This window comes from Fistularia commersonii, chromosome 2, assembly GCF_037954325.1.
Source record: "Fistularia commersonii isolate RoL2024-O1a breed Wild chromosome 2, RoL_Fcom_v1.0, whole genome shotgun sequence".
NCBI classification, from domain to species: Eukaryota; Metazoa; Chordata; class Actinopteri; order Syngnathiformes; family Fistulariidae; genus Fistularia; species Fistularia commersonii.
The window spans coordinates 6,487,677-6,510,094 of NC_141285.1; the positions used below are offsets into that span (position 1 = coordinate 6,487,677).

Consider the following 22,418-nt stretch of genomic DNA (forward strand, 5'->3'; position numbering starts at 1 on the left):
CTACTTAAGTATCAGTGTCTGCATGATCTTGAGCTTTTTTATGCTATGTACACAGCAGAAAATATTTGAATCATGCATTTCAAATTACGAATACTTTGTTCTAGTCCTTCTCTGCTGTTACTCAATGCATGCATCTGAATCCTAAATCTAGGATGACATGTCTAAAAGCAGCACAACCAGGGGAAAAGCTATGAAAGGAAGTGAACAGACAATTTGTAATTACAGTATTTAATAAGTATTCATGGAAAAAAATATAATTAACACCTGTGATTCAGATATTTTTTAGGCTAGCAGAAAAGACCTTGCAGGCCCTGACAGCCCACCACACAGATATATACAGTATATGCAGTGTTTATCATTAGTATTCACCCACTTGGATGTTTTACCCTTTTAGTGCTTTCATAAAACAATCACGGTCAATAAAATTTGGCTTTTTTAACACAAAAAATATTGGAAAAAACTCTTTAATGTCAAAGTGAAAACAGATTTCTACAAAGTAATGTCTATGAAATAAAAATATATAAAGATATATAATTTTTTGCATAATTAATCACCCTCATCCAGTCAGTATTTTGTAGATGCACCTTTGGATGCAATCACAGCAGTGAGTCTGTGTGGATAAGTCTTGATAAGTCTTGTACATCTGCCCACAGCAATTTTGCGCCATTCTTCCTTGCAAAACCGCTCAAGCTCTGTCGGGTTGCATGGGGTATCGGGCATGAACAGCCCTTTCTAAGTCCAGCCACAAATTCTCTATAGGATTGAGGTCTGGGCTTTGACTCTGCCACTCCAGAACATTTACCTGGTTCTGGGGCTAATTACTTATGATAGACACTGCGTGTGTATATATATATACATATATATTATTTTGTCTCAATGTCTCAATCTGGATATCTGTTGAATATATTTTCATAGATCCTAGCTCTCCCCCATAATCTCTTCTGTTTGGCATGTTGGGAGACCTCTATCCTTTGTTTATATGCATGGAGATACCATGATATAGTACATATAATTAATCATCATATATGCTATCATACATATAATTATACATGTCATTATTTATCTATCCAACAAGTTTATAAAAATCACTGAATTTAGCTTGAAATGTGCATCCTAAGTGATTGCACAGTTTCACCTGTTAGGTTATAAGAACATGAAGATTGAGGGTGTACAAAGATGACGTGTCAATCTACTGAATGGTTGACTGCGTTTCTGATGTTTCAAACGTAATTTTAGAGATCCTTTTGCTACCAGAACATTAATAAAGATGTCATTGTTTAAATTAATAAGTTTGTTTTCTTTTTCCAATATTGTTTTGATTACATGGACACTGTTTGAAAACAAGCCCATATCTATCAGTAAACGATTGAAAAGACAAAAAACACATGTGATTAATCTTGAGATTAAAAAAAAAAAATTACATCAATAAATATGTAAGGTTGAGGTAATGGAAACCAATTTTCAGAAATATTCAATTTTTGTTAGATATTGAAATGCACTGATGTGCAAGTATTCATCATGAAGCTTATTATAAAGTTGTAGTGACCAAATTGTCCAGCGCATATTCTTGGGGGTTCTTGCACATGCCATGGACTTAAATGCATAGAGGGTTGAATTTCATGATTAGAGACTATGAGATGTTATAATTTTGTATTATTGAGATGAATATTTGTTATTGTTTCCAGGTAGAAATTGACTTCACTAAAAATTATGTTATCACTCAAGGTGATTGGTTAGCAACTTTGCTGGTTACAGGCTGAATTACTTAAATCAGAGTGATTGCCTTATAATATCTAAAATTCAGCACACTTTCACCATAGTTCTGCAATTCAGCTTACATGTGTGACCTCAAACTTAGATCGCTTACTGTTACAACTGTGTGATGTTACGTCTCAAGAATGTTTGTAATTTCAGTTTAAGTTCCTGTGACCTGATGTGTGCATCAAGAAGGCTCTGATTCAATCTCTAAGGATCCTCAAAAGGGTGGAGACAAAATGGTCAATTGACATTACAGAAGCATTTTAAAAGATCCCTTAGTTACATAATTAAGATATATTTTCCACATAAGTGCCCTTTGCAGTACCCTTTGCATTTCATGCCATAGAGTGTTAACAGTTCAATTCATAGTTCAAGTCATTAAAGTACAAAAAAAAAAAAAAATCAATCCTAGGAATATGGAAACCTTCGAAATTCATGCACTGTTTTCAAGTATTTTTAATAGACAGTACCAAAATTGTGTGTAGATACTGTAGTATTTCATTGTCCTCATACATCCTTTAGTCTTTCAAAATATCGCCAAGCCTGGAAATATTCATACCCCTGGGGTATAAACTATTTTTGGCTTGACTGTATATAAGAGCAGTGTTCATCATAGACAAAGCACATACACGTCTATATCCTTTACAAAATTGGCCCTCTTCCCCCTTATTACATGTCATATTTGTCAGTAGCACATAGACTGTTAATAGAGCCACACTACAATCTCTTTCATACCGTCAGGGCAAACAGTTAGATAGAACATTACTGTTCAACACTGGCATTGCCTGACTAACATGGCAAATAAACACAAAGTACTACTGTTAGAAGATTTGACGATGATTACAATGTTAATCCCTCTAAAACATCTCATATATATTTTATTAACAACAACAACAGAAAGAACAAAACACTGTTTCTTACCCTCACTTGGTCGCATATTTGAGGATTATATGAAAATTATAATGATGATGGCTGGATTACATATTACATTTTATCTTGGTAATTTTTTCAAGCCAGAAAAGTTATTGAAGTTAACATGATTATAGGCTGTAACTTAAAGAAAGACCTATTATAGCTGAAAGTTGGTTGAGGTTGCAGCTCACTTTTATTAAGAGAGAGAGTTGTTGTTCACACCATCCGCCACTGGGTGTTGCCCCATCAATGACTACAAATATTCAAAGGGAGCAACAAGTTTCAAAATACAAACACCATAACCAAACAGTTTACCAGCAACTGCTCAAACTTAATCATTGTTCTAAACATAAAAATAATCTTTCTGATATGTATTTACAAAGTAAGGGTTAGTACTGAGAGTATTTGACATGCGATTTCCCTGTGCTTACCCCCAAAGTTGCAACTTGGATCTGGTGATCCTGACCCTTGAAACTACAGGTCCGGTGTAGAAGCATCGGGTCCTGTCATCTTTGCTAAGTTTTTGAACAGCTGATGAAATCTGTTACAAATCTTGAGTAGAAAATATAAAGACAAACTATCCTTCTCACTTCCTTCCCTGCTTCCTTCCTGTGCTCTTTCACCCCAGTCTGTCAGACAACACTTTCCACAGAAAGGATGTTGACTGACGCTAACGCTTCCTCTGTAAAGAGAAGTCAGACCAGATGAAGTCCTGCAACGCACTCTTTGTTTGGCTGTCTAAAATACTGGTGGCATCAGTGAAGTGGGTTAGATACAACAGAGTCAGATATGGAGTTCCCGTTCAGGTGGTTAGGTGACAGGCTGAGGCTCAGACCAGGGCTGAGAATGGATTGGTTGGATGAGGCAGGCAGGTCTTTGAAGATTGAGTGAGGGTCAGAGTATTTGTTGAGTTCAGATGAGGAATCTGAGGAAGATGAAGTGTTGCTCACGCGCCGAAAGACGAAATGAAAAGTAACGGCTTCTGGGCGGCTATGCAGTTCTGCCTTGATCTTCTGAGGGTGTGTGTCCATGGCGAGCTGCTGTGAGCTGCCCTCTATCAACAGGAACAGCCCATAGTTCAAAGGGTCTGAAACTTTGAATTTTTGGGCGCACAGTTGGCACACCTCCTCCACAGTGGTGTAGGGTCGCACCTGGAGGGTCTTGGCAGTGCAACCGCTGTTCATCTCCTGCAGTGCCACACGCAGGTAGTTCTGAGAAACAGAGTGGGTTATGTGCTGTCAATCAGATCAAAATGTTGGAGAGTATCAGCCAGGGTGAAAGGAAAGGTACACAAGACAGTAGTGAGACCAGTGATGCTCTATGGTTTAGAGTTTGCATTGGCAAACTACAGCCCAATGGGCTTTTTTGTTCAGCCAGCTAAACTAGAAATTATACACTTATTTATTTGATTATGCTAGTGTGTAGTTACCTCAAGAATGAGTACCCACGACTCAGAAGTTAACAGCTAATCAACTGAATCACCATTTCTTTTCTTCTTGCGACACAAGAGTCGAGCACCGATGAAACAGGCCCATTCCTTTCATGTGATGGCTTTTACATGTACTCCAACATTGTTCATAACAGTGGCTTTTAGTGCAGAGTATTCAGCCGAGCTCTCGATAATCTGTTCAGGTCTGCCATGGGCATCTAATTGTGACATTGTCTGCAATTCTATCTGGTTCTGTAATTGTCAGATTTGGGTGAGAGCCATGCAAGTATCGTCTAGCAGTTAAAAAAAGTCTTTCTGCTAATGTATTTTAATTTGAATTTTGATCATTATGTCCCTCAATGTCACAGGTCGAGAGGCGGACTCGGGCAGGGAACCACACCAAGGCTAGAGTATGTTCTATTTTTAAATCAGGGGATGCGGGGTCTTCGCAGGGTCGGGTGACTGTCAGACCGGCCGGGTCTGGTCGTGACGGGGTTCTCGCAGTGTCGGGGTCCGGTGGTCCACCACGGGGTCTCACAAGGTCAGGGTCCGATGTTACAACGGCCGGCTGAGTCCGGTCATAACCGGGTTCTCGCAGGGTCGGGGTTCGGTGGTCCATCAGGGGGTCCCGGTCTACACTCGGGGTCCGGTGGTCCACCAGGGGGTCATTGGGCAAAAGGGAAGTCCAGGCACCATGGCTAGGTCCGCTCGTGACAGGGGTCGTTGGGCAGTCCAGGCACCATGGCTAGGTCCGGTCGTGACAGGGGTCGTGGGGATCCACAAGGTCAGGGTTGTTGGGCAAAGGGGAAGTCCAGGCACCACGGCTAGGTCCGGTCGTGACAGGGGTCGTTGGGCAACCACAAGGTCAGGGTTGTTGGGCAAAGGGGAAGTCCAGGCACCACGGCTAGGTCTGGTCGTGACAGGGGTCGTGGGGATCCACAAGGTCAGGGTTGTTGGGCAAAGGGGAAGTCCAGGCACCTACGGCTAGGTCCAGTCGTGACAGGGGTCATGAGGATAAACAATCCCCCGGCACCAGGCAGAGCGTGCCGCTGCCCTTTATAGGGATCTTGATTAGCGGCCGCTGCTGCAGCTGGCGCCGATTACAAATTGGACCAAGGTGTGAGACCCTGACACTCAATATCACTCAACGTCAAAGGAAATGAAATAAAACTCCCCTGTCACACTTGGCTTGTATTCAAAAGGCTGTTTTGTGGTTTTAATACCTGGAAGTCATCAATGGATGGTGTAGCACGCAGAGTGGTTCGGCGGCGGTGCCATTGATGGAGTGTATCCCTGGTCTCTGAGCTGAGGACCCTGGCTGCCTGCTCCTCCTGGAAGTTTCTAATTAGAGACATGGCTCCATAGGCGCTGGTCAGATAGTAGCCCCCTGGGCAGGAGGAAGAGTGACATGAAAAAAGACTCCTATCATGGAGATTCTGCATTTTAATCAAATTAAATAGTCAGTGTTGGAGAGTAAAAAACATACCCTCTCCATGCAGCAGGGCGGGGTCAAGCAGCTCCATCATGTAAAGGATCTCATTCTCCAGCTGGGGCATGTCACATTGGGCCAACACATAGGTAAGCATTGGGAGGAAGTCATCAGCACCGTACAGGCGACCTGAAAGGCAGGCAGTATTGAAAATCTTTAACATAAATTTTGAGTTTCCTGACTGAGGATGATCAAACTCAGATAATTCCTCTTGCTTCAGCTTGACACAATGGATACGCTTATACCAAAAACAGCTGACCGATTCTGGTGTATTTTGAACTTGGTGTGCATTTGCTTTCTAGCCCAGATCCATGAATATCCAGCCCTTTACATTTTGGTACACATTCTAGAATTTTCCTCACTTATAATGTGTACATGTGCAGGTATGGACAATATCATGCGCGGTGGGGCGCAGCAGGTTCAAGCAGTCATCCTTGGAACTGAACATTCCTGGTTTGATTCCTGGCTCCTTGTGTTGAAGTGTTGCTGAGCAAGACACTGAAGTTCTACATATGGCCCATCCATGACTGGTTAAATGCAGTGGTCACATTTTGCTGATGTTATGCTATTTGTATAACTTAATGTGATAAATAAAGTGATTTCTATATTCTTAACAGAGAAACCATTATCCCAGTTACATTACCCTTATAAATGCAGGTTAAGGCATCACAGTAAAAGAAGTCCCACTTATAAGGACAAAGGGCTATTTTGAGAGATTGTATCATAACACTCATAATGGAATTTGCTGGGTAACAATTACACACGTAGTTTTACTCTGGTGTTCGCAAGGTTTGTTATATTGATTCTGATTCTATGCTTTTGATGATCTATGATTTTGATTTAGGGAAAAGACTGTTTATAGTATGGTCTTTATCTTCAAAATATTTTCTGCTGGCTTGTTCATTCTGTCAATGATTTGGTGTAATATCTACCTGAATTATCCTCCATCACAGCATAGATGAGTTTGCAGACTCGAAGGAGCATGGCAACTTTCTTCTCTGGAGAGTAGTGTTTGCACATTGACTGGAACTTGTGTCGGATCTTCTCAATGGCAATCGCATCAGGTGGCTGTGTGTCCGCCACTCCCATTTCCTGTGGCTGCCGAGCCTTGGCCAAGGCCAGGTTATCCTTGAGCTCATGCCAGTCTCCACTACGAACCTGGAATTCCTGGAGGGCAGTGCTCACCACTGGCTTAAGCGGCTTCAAGACACACTTGTACATGGCTTTCTCCAAGACTCGGTCTGGTGAGAGCCAGGCATAAGAGAGATCAACAATTAATTATCATATTTGAGCTGGCAAATAGTTGACATACTCACTCAGAGAGAGGTTAGGGATAAATTCTATGTGGATGATTATACAGTTGATTAGGTTTGTACAGATTTTAGTTGAACAAAGATGTAATTTGCGCTGATTCTGGAGTTCAAAGGATTTAAAAAAGCATAGGGAGAGAAATGAAATGGGTCATTACAAAAAAAAAAAAATCTTTTCTAGCTTATAATTAGGTAAGCTGGGTTTTTAAAATAACTTTTATGTTCTTGACTTCCAGATTAACTAATAGAGCTCTGTCCCTGATTAGAGGAGGATTTGGCAGATATTTTCAAATACTGGTGGGACGCATTACCAAATTTACTGGCAACAAGACAATTTTTCCTACACAATAAGTATAACTAGCTGAAAGTATGTTATTGATTCAGAGTAAAACATGTTTTAAGTGCTTTGAAATGGCTGCTGAACTCTGTAAAGCAGAAAAAAATAATTGTAGGTTTTTGTAGGATGTTTTTCTTCCAGAGCAACAGTATGATTGTTACTGACTAATGCATTTATTTTTTCTCAAATGCCTTTCGAAAATGGATTCAATGTCTTGATTTTAGTGTGCACACAAATGCATGCACCCAAATGTTTTTCCTTATCAGCTGAGTTGTGAACCATAGGAGGCCCGTAAGCTTCCCGGTGATTTGAGTCAAGGCCTGAGTTGCTCAAAACCAATACCACAGTCAGGGGAAGCCTGCGAAGTTGAAGAATTTTAAGAGATTCAAGGCTGTGTACCAAAGCAGGAAAAGTGTCAACCTCAGATTTTACAGCCAAGGCATGCATTCTAACAACGTGATATCACCATCCAGACAGGATGGAAAGAAACCACACAGCTGCTGAATAAGAACCATGTGTAGATGATGTGTGTGCAGCACATTTTTTTTTTTTTTCAAATAGAGAAGTCAGCAATTTTCTTTCCATCTTTTTATAAATGCAGAGGTGGGGTGCATGTTTACTGCAATTAGTTTCTGCCATCCAACCAATCTCTGTTGATTCTTGTCACTATGAATCCTTTGCCAATTCACCTTAAAATTCAAATTCATAGGGCACTGCACTCTAAAAACTGATGAGACCAGACTACTGAGGATGAGCTGATGGACTTACATGCCAGCCATGCAAAAACATTGCAGTCTCAGTTCCTCATCTAGCCTCTTCCTGTTGTACTGCTCTGCCAAGGAGGGAGGTTACTTTGTTAAGCAATGTGTTTTTGTTGTCAAGTGGATGCACTTTGCTGCTGACACAGTGCAAGTTAATTTTCCCAACCCTAAATGGGTCTTGGCTTGTCCTGCATTTTCATTCTTCCTTCTGAGAAAAATAAAATAAAAACACCTACATAGTCACTTTGAGCCTATACTGTCACATGAGTACAAAAACAGACGAAAAGAAAAAAAAAAAAAATCCTCCAGTTCATTCTCCAGGGCTAATCTTAGCAGCTGAACCCCTGGAAATTTCCTACGTATTACAGTGAAACCTTTGAAGTACATGTAGAGATTAGGTTTTTCAAGTGGTGTTTGACATTTTCTAAGCAGTTTCAAGTTTAATATTTGACTATTTGGAGAGACATGAATGACCAACTTTCATAAAAAGCTATACTCAGTGTCACCATGCTCTAATTAAATGACCCTCTTAGTGTCCATCATGGGTAACTTGTATTAATGAACAAGTTGTCTCTGCCCTACCTTTATCTTGGGTTTCTCCACAATGTTTCTTCCTTTCCCTTCAGCCACTCCCTTCAGGGCTTGCCACAGCGAATCCACCTACCCCATTTAACCCTATTCTTTGTATCCTCTTATCTTACACCAACTAACTTCATGTCCTCTTTCAATAGATCTATAAATCTTCTGTTTGGTATTCCTCTCCTCTGCATCCTTTGACCATTTTATTCCCTTTTCTTCTTTGTATGACCAAACCATCTCAGTCTGACTTCTCTGGCCTTTTCTCCAAAACATTCAACACAAGCTTTCCCTCTGATTAGCTCAGTACTGATCATATCCACATTCTCAACATCTTCATCTCTGCTACCTCCAGCTCTGCCATCTGTCTCTTCTCTTAATGTGATTAAGTCACTTGGCGACTTTTAGTTGCTGACCCAAGGATTATTTACAAATGACTATGCCGGCCCAAGATGAAGTCACTTCAAAGGAAAACTCAAACCTTGTTCCTCAAAGGAGAAAGGCAATGTGGACAATGAAACCATATAGGTCTATAGGGTACACATATCATTGATCCTATCAGTTAGAGAGGTAGTGCTACAAGTCCTGTCACAATAATCCGTAATTGGGATATCTGATGTAAACAACATCAAAAACAGAAAAAAGATAAAAAAAGATTTAAAAAATGATTGACATAATTTAATGTCTTTCAAGGTTGTCATTGATTCATCAATTTACCAGAATAACATTTCCTCAGTGGATTAATCAGCTGGTTACTTTTTGAAATTTACAATAAGGGCTGTTTCCTTGTGTACGAGGACTTATCAGGAAACCCTAGAAAAGCGTTATTATCCTGGACCAGATAGATTGTTATTTTGTTACAGTTATTTATCTTGATCCAGTCATGACCACTTTCTGCAGCACACGAGTGAGCCAAATTATATCAAAGAATATAAAAAACATCAGTCATCTAAAGAAAATGGCAGTAGATTTTCTGACTAGATTATTCAACAGGATCTTAGAGAGTGAGAAGATGCCTGAAGAATGGAGACAAAGTGTGATGGTGCCTATTTTTAAGAATAAAGGGGATGTGCAGAATTGTGGCAACTATAGAGGGATAAAGTTGATGAGCCATACAATGAAGTTATGGGAAAGAGTAGTGGAAACTAGACTGAGAGCAGAAGGCTGCCTCTGTGAACAGCAGTATGGCTTTATGCCTAGAAAGAGTACTACAGATGTAGTATTTGCGTTGAGAATGCTTATAGAAAAGTACAGAGAAGGCCAGAGGGAGCTGCATTGTGTTTTTGTAGACCGAGAAAAGGCATATGACAGGGTGCCAAGAGAGGAGCTCTGGTTTTGTATGAGGAAGTCTGGAGTGGCAGAGAAGTAGGTTAGACTGCTGCAGGACATGTATGCTTGCTGTGAGACACTGGTACGGTGTGCTGTAGGGGTAACAGAGAAGTTCAAGGTGGAGGTGGGACTCCATCAGGGATCAGATCTGAGCCCCTTCTTGTTCGCAATGGTGATGGATAGGCTGACAGATGAGGTTAGACAGGAATACCCAAGGACCATGATGTTTGCGGATGACATTGTGATCTGTAGTGAGAGCAGACAACAGGTAGAGGAAAATCTAGAGAGGTGGAGGTATGCCCTGGAAAGGAGAGGAATGAAAGTTAGTCGCAGCAAGACAGAATATATGTGTGTGAATGAGGGGAACTCGGGTGGAACGGAGAGGCTACAGGGAGTGGAGATCAAGAAGCTGGAGGATTTCAGGTACTTGGGGTCAACAGTCCAGAGCAACGGAGAGTGCGGAAAAGAGGTGAAGAGACGGGTCCAAGCAGGTTGGAACGGGTGGAGAAAAGTGTCAGGGGTACTATGCGATAGAAGACTTTCAGCCAGAATAAAAGGAAAGGTGTACAAGACAGTGGTGCGACCAGCAATGATGTATGAACTAGAAATTGTTACAATGTCCAAAAGACAGCAGGCAGAACTAGAGGTTGCAGAGATGAAGATGTTGAGGTTCTCTTTGGGAGTGACCAGGATGGATAGGATCAGGAATGAGTCGATCAGAGGGAAGGCACATGTTCGATGTTTTGGAAGGTCAGAGAAGCCAGACTGAGATGGTTCGGTCATGTACAGAGGAGGGATAGAGAATATATTGGTAGACGAATGCTGTAATTGGAGCTGCCAGGCAAGAGGTCTCGAGGAAGACCAAAGAGAAGATTTATGGACATAGTAAGAGAGGATATGAAGGTAGTTGGTGTGAGAGAGGAGGATACAGAGAATAGGGTTAGATGGAGAAAGTTGACTCGCTGTGGCGACCCCTGAAGGGAAAAGCCAAAAGAAGAAGAAAAAGTCATCTAAAGAAGAAAATACTGCAGTTAAACACCAAAATAAACACAATCATTCATACACATCCATACATCATTATCATTATCACATCATTTTTATATTGCTTTTGCTATTATTGACAGTGGGCTGTCACTGTGATGGGTTAGATTTTTTTTACCATGTGTACATTCTCTATAAAGACAACCATACACAGTTTCTTATACAGACTTGACTCAGACTATGTGCCAGAGGACAAGTACAACACAAGGAAATCTACTCCCTCAGTTTTCCTCAGCCAACTTGAACATCCTGAATTTAATCACCCCAGCCGCTTGATTTGAGTGCAATATCAGAATTATTATATCAACAACAGACAACATATGTGACAGTATCTTAGAAAAAAATAAAACAAAATTAAAAACATAAATATATATTTTTTTTTTATTTTATACATATACACATACATTTTACAGATCTATTGTCATTTCCTAATTGTTACTATGCTTATGTAATTATGCTAACACAGTGTATGTCTAAAAGTAACAATGATTCTAAAAAAATAGAGGGGGGAAAATTTAACAAACACTGAGTGTCAGAGAACGGCTCTGTAGTGGAAAAGGGAGGGGTTGCCTGACCTCCTCCAACTCTGATGGGAGAGTCAGTATACAAGTAGTGGAGCCAAAGTAAGAAAGAGATCACTTGACTTGGCAGATGGCCATTCAGAAGGGTCAGCTGAGCCTTGCTTTGAGCTGAGCGGAAAACACAACTTGACATTGTGCACATTCCAAAAAACATTGGAAACATTCGCAGTAGCTCCCAGTATTAGATCTACAGGAAAATAGGCCATTAAGAAAAACAGGCATCAAAGGGGTGTTCAAGAAGCAGTTATTAAAAAATAATTGATCTCCGCTTTACTTGACATCAATCTGATGTTAAAAGAAAAAAAAAAAATGAAATTTTAATGTTTTTTCATAGCACAGTGATTGTTAACCAACTGTTGCCATATTTTTTACCTTAAAGTTTTTGTTCTTTTCTACTTTTAACAAGGATAATGACCATACAACAAAAGTATCAAGTGGGGTGACAGCGGATGCAACAAAACTTGTGTTTTGTGTGTGTTTCATCAAACATTGTTTTATATCCATATTTTGCATCTAAACTAATGTAAAAAGTCTCGTGATAAATTTATAACTGATTCTAATAAGAGTGATGAACTTTAGTGAACTGAGACATGTTGTTTCAAAAGCCACCATCTGCCTGAGATAAAACCCTCTTTGTGCTCTTTGTTAACATGTTAGTCAGTCCAAGGTCTGTTGCAAGAAAAAAACCTTGGCCTAGATGACTCAAGGCAACTCTTCCACCAGGTGTGTGTGTGTATGTGTGTTTGTATGAATGTATGTGTATATAGGGGTTTCAAGACTGAAGATTCAAGATTTGGAATTGTCGATGTGCAAGCATTATTGAATTTTGTTGAGAACACCCGGCTCAGAGTATGCATAAAAAAAGTGCCACAAGAAAATGAATAAACATAGTATGTGCATAAGAATGGACATGATATAAATAATAGACAAAGTATATACAATAGACAGTATATACATAGATAGAAATAGGTAGCAGCTGCAGAATGGTAATGAATTGTTATTAAAGTGCAGTTTAGTGTAAGTCCCCGTGTATAGGAGGTATTGGGAGAGGCATTGGAGGTATTGGATGACCACTCTGGAGGTCTGAGTTGTCATCAGCAGGTAGGTATTGTGTTTGTCTGTGACTGAGAGGAGGGGGATTGCTTTTACAACTCTAGGGTACAAGCTGTCTCTTGCCATGATTTCTGGTTTTGATAGCCCAGAAACAATTTTCTGATGGAGGTGGTATAAACAGACTGCGCTCAGATGGGTGGGATTTGCATTCAGTTGTCCTATATTGAGCCCAGATCTGGAAAGAGGCAGCCCAAAATGCTCTGTGCTGTTTTCACCGCTCGGGCCAGCTCCTCTCTGTCTCATGCCCTGCAGCCACCATACCACATTGTTGGACTGAGACAGCGGATGGTCGCTCCTGGGCCTTCTTTCTCAGGTGTGAAGTGTTCACAGGTCGGATATAATATAGATACCCAAGAACTGTAGGTTGCGCTCTACCATCTCCCCAGGTATGGGAGCGTATTCCGTTCTCCTGGACCTCCTGTAATCCACTATGATCTCCTTGGTCTTTCCGGCATTCAGGAAAAGATTGTTGTGTCAGGTGCTGGACCTCTTCTCTGTGTGTCTCATCAATGTTTGCTATGAGACTCACCACGTTGATGTCATCTGCAACTTCATAACAGTGTTTGTGGGGTTAATGTTATAACAGTCGTATGTGAAGAGGGTGAAGAGAACAGGGTTGAGTACACAACTATGAGACATGCGAGTGTTCAGGATCAGTGGGGAAGATGTAGAGTCCAGCATTCTCACAACTTGAGGCAGGTTGGTGAGAAAGTCTTAGATCCAGGATCATAGTGATACACACTATCACAGATTGTGGAGCTTCAGGGCAAGCTTGTCCAGGAGGAGGGTGTCGAAGGGAGAGTTGAAGTCCATGAATAGCATCCTAATGTAGGTGTTGAGGTGCTGAAGGTGAGAGAGGGCTATGTGAAGAGCTAGCAAGACAGCATCTCTTTAGAATGGTTCTCTCTGTAGGGAACCTGTAGGCTCTCCAGCCCTGCAGGGATGGCGTCCAGATGGGCTTGAGGAGGATCCTCTCAAAGCACTTCATGAACACTGGGCTTAAAGCGACAGGGCGGTAGTCATTGAGCCAAGTGATGGCTGATTTTATGGGTACAGGCACAATGATGGAGGACTTGATGCAGACAGGGACCATGGACAACTGCAGGGACAGATTGAAAATATCCGAAAAAGGCTTCTGCCAGGTGTTGTTCTTCCTCAGGATTGAACTCACTTGGTGCGGCATGAGGACAAAAGGCTAATGCTGCACCTCTAGTTGAGGAAGATGTACAGTCTCTCTACTGCTCGATGAGTTGAAGCGTGCAAAGAGGCTGCTCAGGGAGTCAGATAGGGTGGTGTCATGGCTGATCTGCTGGGAACTGCCCCTGTAGTCAGTGATGGCCCTGATGCCTTTCCACATGCAGCATGGGTAACTGGTGTTTAAGTGCTCCTCAATGCGCTGTTTATACCTATTTTTGCCAGCTAAATGCTCCTTTTCAGATTTTTCCGGGCCTTGCTGCAGGCCAGTGGCACCCCTAAGCAGAGGCATCACTGTGCCACCCATCCACAGCTTTTGATTAGGAACGACAGTGACCTCCTTTGTAGGTAGAATAGCATTAGTGCAGAAATGAACAGGACAATACAGTCGACAGGTCCTCCTCAAAATCAGCAACCTCTTTGAACATCCCCCTGTCCATGAGACTGTCTGCACCGCTATCTTGCTCACTTAAGGTATTGTTTGTAAAAAAATTGGGATAGTGTAATTGCGTACACACATTTGATACATTCATCTGAAGATTGAGAGCATAAATAGTAGATTCTTTAGATATAATACAATGAAGTAATGGCTTTTGTCCATCCACAGATGAAGTATGGTCCTCCAAGCTAATTCAGCTCTGAAGAGAATTAACTTCCAAAGAGCATGTATGCGAGGTTGGTTTGCAGAGCCCATTTGTCTCATATATCATTGCTTTGCTGAAAGAGGAAGTGACTATAACCTCTCAAATTTGATTTCTGAGGCTGATTCTGAAGAGACTACTTCAAGAAGTAGCAATAAAGGACATGAAATTGATTTGCAAAATACCTGCTATGTAGTGCAGGTATATTGCAGCCCATTACAAATCCTGAAACTTTTACCTCTAAAGGATTAAACAATATGCAAATTAAATACTATCCATCCATCCATCATCTGCAATGTGCCCTGCACTCAGGGCTGCAGGAAGCCTATCCCAGCTGTCATCGGGGGAGAGGCGGGGTACACCCTGGACTGGTTTCCAGTCAATCACAGGGCCACATTTACAGACAAACAATCATTCACTCAATCATTCAGGGCATTTTCCAATTGTTTTCCCAATTAAGCTGCTCCATGTTTTGGGAATGTGGAGGAAAACTGAAGAAAACCCAAGCAGACACAAGGAAAACATACAAACTCCACACAGAAAAGTCCCACATTAGAATCGAACCGGGTCCTTCATGCTGTAAGGCTGAAATTCTAAACACTGTGCCACCAAGCTGAATACTATTGAAGCCTTATTTTTTAATTTTTATTTTCCAAGTAAAACAAATTGGGTGTGGAGGTATTCATGTGTGATACTTATACTGAAGTGAAATTGCTAGGCCAGTATTTACTGTAGGATAGTTCTTCTCTAAACATTAAGATTAATCCACAAATAGAACTTTTCACCACACTTCATAAAAAGAATCAAAAATGTATTTGAAGGTTGCACTCTTGAGTTGAAGATAGGTAGAGAGAATTGTCATGGGCTTGTCAAGAGTAATCAGATTATTTAAGACATAGATCACGATTTTGATTTCCATAAAAAACAGATACTCTAGTACACAAGAAACAGCTTGTGGCTACAAGAAATTTAAACAGAAAAATGCTGAATAATAATTTATGTAATTCCTAACTTACCAATCTGGTCTTCAGGGATGAGACTCTCAATCGGTGGGTCCATCTCAGAGCACTGTCGTAGATAGATCTTCATCTGAGTAATAAACTGACGTATTGTCTGAAGCAGCTCCAGTCCAGAGGCATAGCCTTGCCAAGCCTGTGTTTCTTCACCTTCACCCATGTAGCTGATGAAGTCCTGCACCAAGGAGGAGAAACCAGAGTTTCTCATCTTGGCCATGTCCACCACCTTGCGTATTGCCCTCTTTTCAGGTGTCAGCAGAGAGTGAAAGACACCGCTCACTTTGCGCAAGTCTTGCCACGCTTTCTGGATAACTAAAGCACCTGCACTAGAGCGGCGCCTTGTGCTGCATCCGGGGGCCACCATGGTTAGTTCCTGGTCACTTTCCAGGCTGACTCCATAGTCTACGTCTTCCTCAACATCATCCTCTTCATCATCATCATCTTCCTCCATGCTGCAGTAATGAAGGTGGGATGAGGGGACGGAAAGGGGGAGGTGGGTGTTGAAATCATCCATTGTAGGAAGACTGGGTTCATGCATAGGTGGAAGAAAGAAGGCAGATGATTGTGATAAATCCAGAGAGTCTGAGGAATCAGTGGACATGCTCATGTCACTCAGACGCTGGCCACCCCCACTGCATTCTACTCCTGCCACTTTTTCTCTCCCTTGTCCTTCTTCTGGCTTGCTGGCTGATTTTGGAGGACTACTGGTGAGCTGACAGGATGTTGTACAATTCTCCTGATGCAATTTGGCTCTTCGCAGAGCATTCTCAATCGTGTGGTCCTCTAGGGCCAGGTGGCACTGTGCATCCTCCTGGGTAGCAGATGGCAAAGCTTTGGCCCACCGTGGAGAGGACGACACAGATGACAGAGTGATAGGCAGGGAGGGGATGAATATAGGGGAGCTGATACTGAATCTCTTAGGGGGGGAAGATGAGGTGCTGATGCTTAGTGACGAACCAAGGCGAGAAAGGAAGCTACCTCTCTCTTTTGGCTCCACCTTTTCCTTGGGGACACTAATCCAGGGTATTTTTTCTGGCATGCTGTGTTGTCGGGGAAGTGGGGCTGATGGTTGCGGCAAAATGCGCGGGGGGGGTGGACGGGCAGGTGGAATCCGAGATATTACGTTTATTACACTTTGCTTTTGGGCATCTAATGGGCTTCTTCGATCTAGCATCCAGTCATTACTGGAACCACACACCTGATCACCTAAAGGTGGCTGTGAGCTGTTTTTGGGGCCACTGCTGTTTTTATGAGCTACTTGGTCAAGAAATGTTTCTGTAGAGGAATTTGGGTTGGTGTGCAGATTGCTTTCTGGTTGATGAACCTTCATAAAAAGGGGGTTGATGAACCAAAGGGCCCCTTTAGACTTCCCACACTCAAGCTGAGACAGAGTGTGAGTTAGAACACAATGGGTCTCTGGACTGGTTGACAAGGACACTGGCTTCTGGGCAGGGGGTGGGGGTCTCTCAGGACCTGTGGTTCCTGGCAGGGACAAAGAACCATTCCGCCTCTTGCAAATCTGAGAGTTCCAGAAACCTGTATAGGAAAGATAATGTATAAATGGATTACACAGACAAGGCATGATGCCACATAGTGGCTCAGAATTTTCCTCCAAGCAACTATTCACAGATTACATTCAACTGACAAATAGCCCATCTAGAGTACTGAGGTGATAAAAAAAAAATAGATTTGGCACCTGCTTTTTCCACAAGATTTTACCTATATTCATTAAATGAGAGCCCTTTCTAAACCAGCTGCATATTCAGACCAGGCAAAGAAATGAACACATTGTCTCAGTGGACTTCAATCATTGTACATTTCATTGTTAGTTGATATTTTCATTATTAGTTGATCAAACATATAAATAAACCAGACACCCCTGCCACCACCCCTACCACAACCTAATGTCTTTTTGAACATGTGACATTCAAAGTGATCTTGCAGATGTTTTTCTTCGTGAATCCTCTTCTATCTTAGTCTTATTTAACAGCATTACTTTGTATTTTTGGTATTTTTTTTAATTTTTTATTACGGGATACAAGTGTCTTAATACAGTTGTGGAACTTGAGCAAATGAAATCGAATATTATTTATGTTGTCAAATCACGACAGACAACACGATTGACAGAAATCCTCCATTCCCCAATGAGCATGTACTTGGAAACAGTGACAAGGAAAAACCTTGGACAGATCCAAGCTCGATGTGGGCTTCCTACAGTCTCAACTGGTTGGTGTAGAAACAGAAAAAGTGAGAGAGGACAACAATATGAAGCAAAAGTGTGATTGAGATAGGTCAGGAGGGACAGGCAAAAATATTTTCATTATAATAACAATACTAACAAAAAACAGGTTTTTATTTTACATTTAAAAAATGTAAATAAAAATAAATGAAGAAATATATATATGTTTTTTTTGGAGGGGGGGGGTCGAGATTAGTGCTCCATTGAAAAAAAGAAAATGGCTATGAAGGAGTTGAATTCCTTTTTTTTAACCTTCCAGAGAAATGGGAAATGTCTCCAGGAGTGTTAAAGCCTAGATGAATCAGCAGGATGAGTCATTCTTTGAGTTATAGGAAGGCCCTCTGTTACTCAAAATTAATAAAGAAAACCATAAACAGTGGCCTGGTCAGGTTGAAAAAGGATTATGGCTGCAGGTGTGTGGATTTCAGTAGCTCAGCAGAACATATTTCACTGACTCTTTCATCGATAACATACTTTCAGTCACTAAGTCACTTTCAAACACCGGAACTGTAGAAACCATGAAAATGTTGACAGCTTTATTCACACTACAAACTCCATTAGTTACTTCATCCACAATAGGTATGTCTACATTGCCAAAATCCAATATTGTATTCTGTTCAAACTGTTTCTTAATTGATTGCTATGACATTATTACTGTGTTGATTGGGCTAAGTCAGGTAAGAGGGCTGAAATCAGTTTGATATCAAATTCCCTGTCCAGGCTAGTATGCTGAAAAAAAATTAAAAAATTGACTTGGTGTTGGTGGCAGAAAACCTGTATTTATACAGTACATGAAAATAAAAATTGAATGCAGCCTCAAGGCGGCCTGGGCCAGTGTCTCCCTGAGCCAGCCTCGGGAGACATGAGCCAGTGTTTCCCTGAGGCGGTCCCAAGTCCGGATAAATGCAGAGGGTAACGTCAGGATGGGCATCTGGTGTAAAATGTTTGCCAAAACCAAACACGCGAATCAAACCACATAATCTCATATCAAATCTGTTCAGGCCTGGGTTAACAACCGCCATTGGTACCGATGACCAACAGGCTCCTTCATTGAGCTACTGTAGGTCAATGAAGGAGAGGAGGAAGGCGTGTTTAGAAGTAGAGAGAAGAGGAAAGGCAAGAGTCAGGGACTGAGAGTGAGGACTTCGAATATCGTGACTATGACCGGAAAAGGTAGATTTGGCCTACATGATGCAGAGAAGGAAGGTGAATATACTGTGTGTTCAAGAGACCAGGTGGAAAGGTAGAAAGGCTAGAAGCTTAGAAGCAGGCTTTAAGTTGTACTATCAAGGTACTGACACAAAGAGAAAACTGAGTAGGAATTATCTTGAAAGATGAATTAGTTAGGGGGAAAAGTGGGTGAAAACAATGTCAGATAAACTTATGTGTCTGAAACTGGAAATTGAAGGTGTGATGCTCTATGTTGTTAGTGGCTTTGCCCCACAGGTGGGATGCGAGTATGAGAAGGAAAAATTCTGGAATGAGTTACCTGGAGAAATGCAGAATATCCATAGAGATGAGAATGGTAATTGGTGCAGACTTTAATGGGCATGTTAGTTCAGGAAATAGAGGGATGAAGAAGTGATGGGCAAAATTGGTGTACAGGATAGGAATGCAGAGGGACAGATGGTGGTAGACTTTGCAAAAAGGATGGAAATGGCTGTAGTGAACACTTTTTTCCAGAAAAGACAGGAACATAGGGTAATTTATAAGAGTGAAGGTAGGAGCCAGGGGTAGACTGTGTCTTGTATAGACAAATTAACCTTAAAGAGATCGGTGACTGCAAAGTAGTTGCAGGTGAGAGTGTAGTCAGACAACATTGGATGGTAGTTCATAGGATGATGCTGGTGACAAGGAAGATCAAGAGGACAAAGACAGAGCAGAGGACAAAGTGGTGGAAGCTGAAAAGGGAGAAGTGTTGTATGGTTTTCAGGGAGGAGTTGAGAAAGGCTCAGGGAGAGCTTCCAGATAATTGGACAACTACAGCTAAAGTGATCAAGTAGACAGGTGGGGGAGAACTTGGTGTATCATTTGGAGGGAAAGTAGACATGGACACTTGTTGGTGGAATGAGGAAGAGCAGGAAAATATACAGCAAAAGCAGTCATTAAAGAAGAAGTGGGACACTGGGGGAATGAAAAGAACAGACAGGAGTACCGGGAGATACAGCATAAGGTAAAGATAGAGGTAGCAAAGGCAAAACAAAGGGTGAACAATGACTTCTATGCTCAGATGGACAGTAAGGAGGGAGAGAATGATCTATACAGGTTGGCGAAACAGTGAGATAAAGATGGAAAAGATCTACAGCAGGTTCGGGTGATTAAGGATAAAGAGGGAAATGTATTGACAGATGCTTGAAGAGTGATGGGAAGATGGAAAGAGTATTTTGAAGAGCTCATGGATGAGGAATGTGCAGGAGATGGCTATTTGGTAGAGTGGTGACTTCTGAATAACGACTAGTGGTAATTTGGATTTTCGGTTATTGAATTGCAATTTTTGTAAGTCGCTTTGGATAAAAGCGTCTGCTAACTGACTGTAATGTAATGAGGAAAAAGAGAGAGACAAGGGTAGAAGAGGTGACTATTGTAGACAACAAAGTAGCAGATATTAGTAAAACTGCAGTACGGAAGGCATTGAAGAGGATAAGGCGTGGAAAGGCAGTTGGTCCTGATGATATGCCTGTGGAGGAGTGAAAGTGTTTAGGAGAGGCTCTGGTAGAGTTTCAGACTAGATTATTCAACAGGATCTTAGAGAGTGAGAAGTTGCCTGAAGAATGGAGACAGAGTGTGATGGTGCCCATTTTTAAGAATAAGGGGGATGTGCAGAATTGTGGCAACTATAGAGGGATAAAGTTGATGAGTCATACAATGAAGTTATGGGAAAGAGGACATGAAGGTAGTTCTTATGAGAAAGGTTGATACAGAGAATAGGGTTAGATGGAGAAGGTTGATTCGCTGTGGCAACCCCTGAAGGGAAAAGCCAAAAGGAGCAGAAGAAGACATGAAAATACAAATTGAAAAAGTTTCAAAGCCAAAGATGAGCAAACCAAATATATCACTTTGTTGAACTTTTGGAATTTTTCACATATTTTGTCAATGTAATTGTGTTTTTTTCTCACTGCCCTTCATAATCCCGTTCAGCATCTACAGCAATAATAGTTATGAGCTTGGTGTATGAGCTTCTTAATTACTCTCAAATTAAGTCCGTTTTAATGTATTGGATGAACAATTTTTGAGCCAAAGTAATTAATCCGATTTATTTTTTATTTTCATGCATTTTTTTCAATTTTATTTATTTTTTTTATTTTCTATCTCATTTTAACCAGAAAATGAAAAGCAAAAAATGGAAGTGAGATAGAGTATCGTAGCCATTCCTCTCCTAAGATAATTACAGAAGGCTAAAAGAACACAAAGATGGTTTTGCCAATTGACTGGAGTAATGGAAAACAAGGAGAAAGCATATGAATTTAGTGAAAATATATGTGCTCTCAGTACTGACAAAGCTAATCAGGATTATGATTTTTGCCATTTAATGCAGCTGATCAAGTACTGAGTGAACATTTAGTAGTAAATCATAAACCCACTCAATCATTTCAAATTAATCACAAGTAAGAAACAAGTACAGTAAACTGAGCCCTCCTCCAAAGGCTGCTCTGCCAAAAAGTCATGGGCAAAAAAATAATGAACACATGCAATAAAGCCATTTGTAAAAATCTAAAGGCCATACTATGTAAAAAAGGAAAAGATACAATTATGCAGCAGCAGAAATAGCAACACATGGGGATTATTTGTACCAGACACAGAGTGAATTGTTTACCGGGTGCTAAGCAGAAAAGAGAGCAACAAATCTTACCATGATCATAACACTTGACACACAGAAGAGGTCTTCTGGACACGTTGGCTGCTGGGGTGTGAGAGGTGTCTGTAAAGACGAATGGCTGTGCCTGCACAAGCTGAAACTGGTTTCACTGGCTCACAACAGGTCAGTATTTGTTATGACTCACTCTTTACTGTGTGTATGGGCAGGCTGTTGACACAGTATTCCCGCCCTACTCCCTCCCTCTCAGCTAAGGTTAAGCAGTTTCTTTCTCTATTTTTCTTCTTTTTTGCCACACAGCCCTTTTTTTCCGAACTGCCTTCCTCCTCTACCCTTTTTGACTCAGAGCTACCGACATCTTCTTTGTTCTTGATTGCTGGGTTAAACATATCATATAAAACTGTTGTTTCAACTCACTCTCATTCTGTTCAGGATTTCTTCTGATTAACAAATATGAGTAATTAATTTGAGTAAAAAAGGACCCAATGTAAACAAATGTGCAAATGTGTGGCTAAATTCCAAAGAACTCCTACACATGTGAAATTAAGGCAGCGGGTCCCAACCTCTTTTGTGGCACGAACCAATTACATACCAGACAATTTTTTGGCTGAGCATGGTGGTGGGGGGCGTGGTTCATAAAAAAAAGAGTAATGTAAATGTAAATGTAATAACTCCACCTTTTTATTATGCCCTTTTATTAACTACTCACCGAAATGCAGAATAAGTGGGAATCTGAGCTTGTTTCCCTGCAAGTATTTGTGTTTCTTAGGACCAGTCTCCTCTGTAATCTTGTTTTGTCAAATCATCCCACCTCACAAAGTAAAATGTTGGACAGTTCTTGGCCTCTATGCTTAATTTGCTAGATGGTCATCATATAA

At 41.1% G+C, this 22,418-nt stretch overlaps 1 protein-coding gene across 2 annotated transcripts in view; it reads right to left on the reverse strand.

The window, feature by feature from the left end:
• Nucleotides 1-212: 212 nt before the first annotated feature.
• rin2a (Ras and Rab interactor 2a) overlaps nt 213-22,418 on the reverse strand; it is a 68,755-nt gene continuing 46,549 nt past the window's right edge. For both annotated transcript variants that reach the window (XM_086165158.1, XM_086165167.1), the window contains 5 exons: nt 15,488-17,023; nt 6,521-6,829; nt 5,586-5,717; nt 5,323-5,486; nt 213-3,881 (listed from right to left, as the gene is read on the reverse strand). In XM_086165158.1, the coding sequence (XP_086021284.1) occupies nt 3,426-3,881; nt 5,323-5,486; nt 5,586-5,717; nt 6,521-6,829; nt 15,488-17,023 (2,597 nt within the window). In that variant the 3' untranslated portion in view covers nt 213-3,425. The remainder of the gene's footprint in view (nt 3,882-5,322; nt 5,487-5,585; nt 5,718-6,520; nt 6,830-15,487; nt 17,024-22,418) is intronic.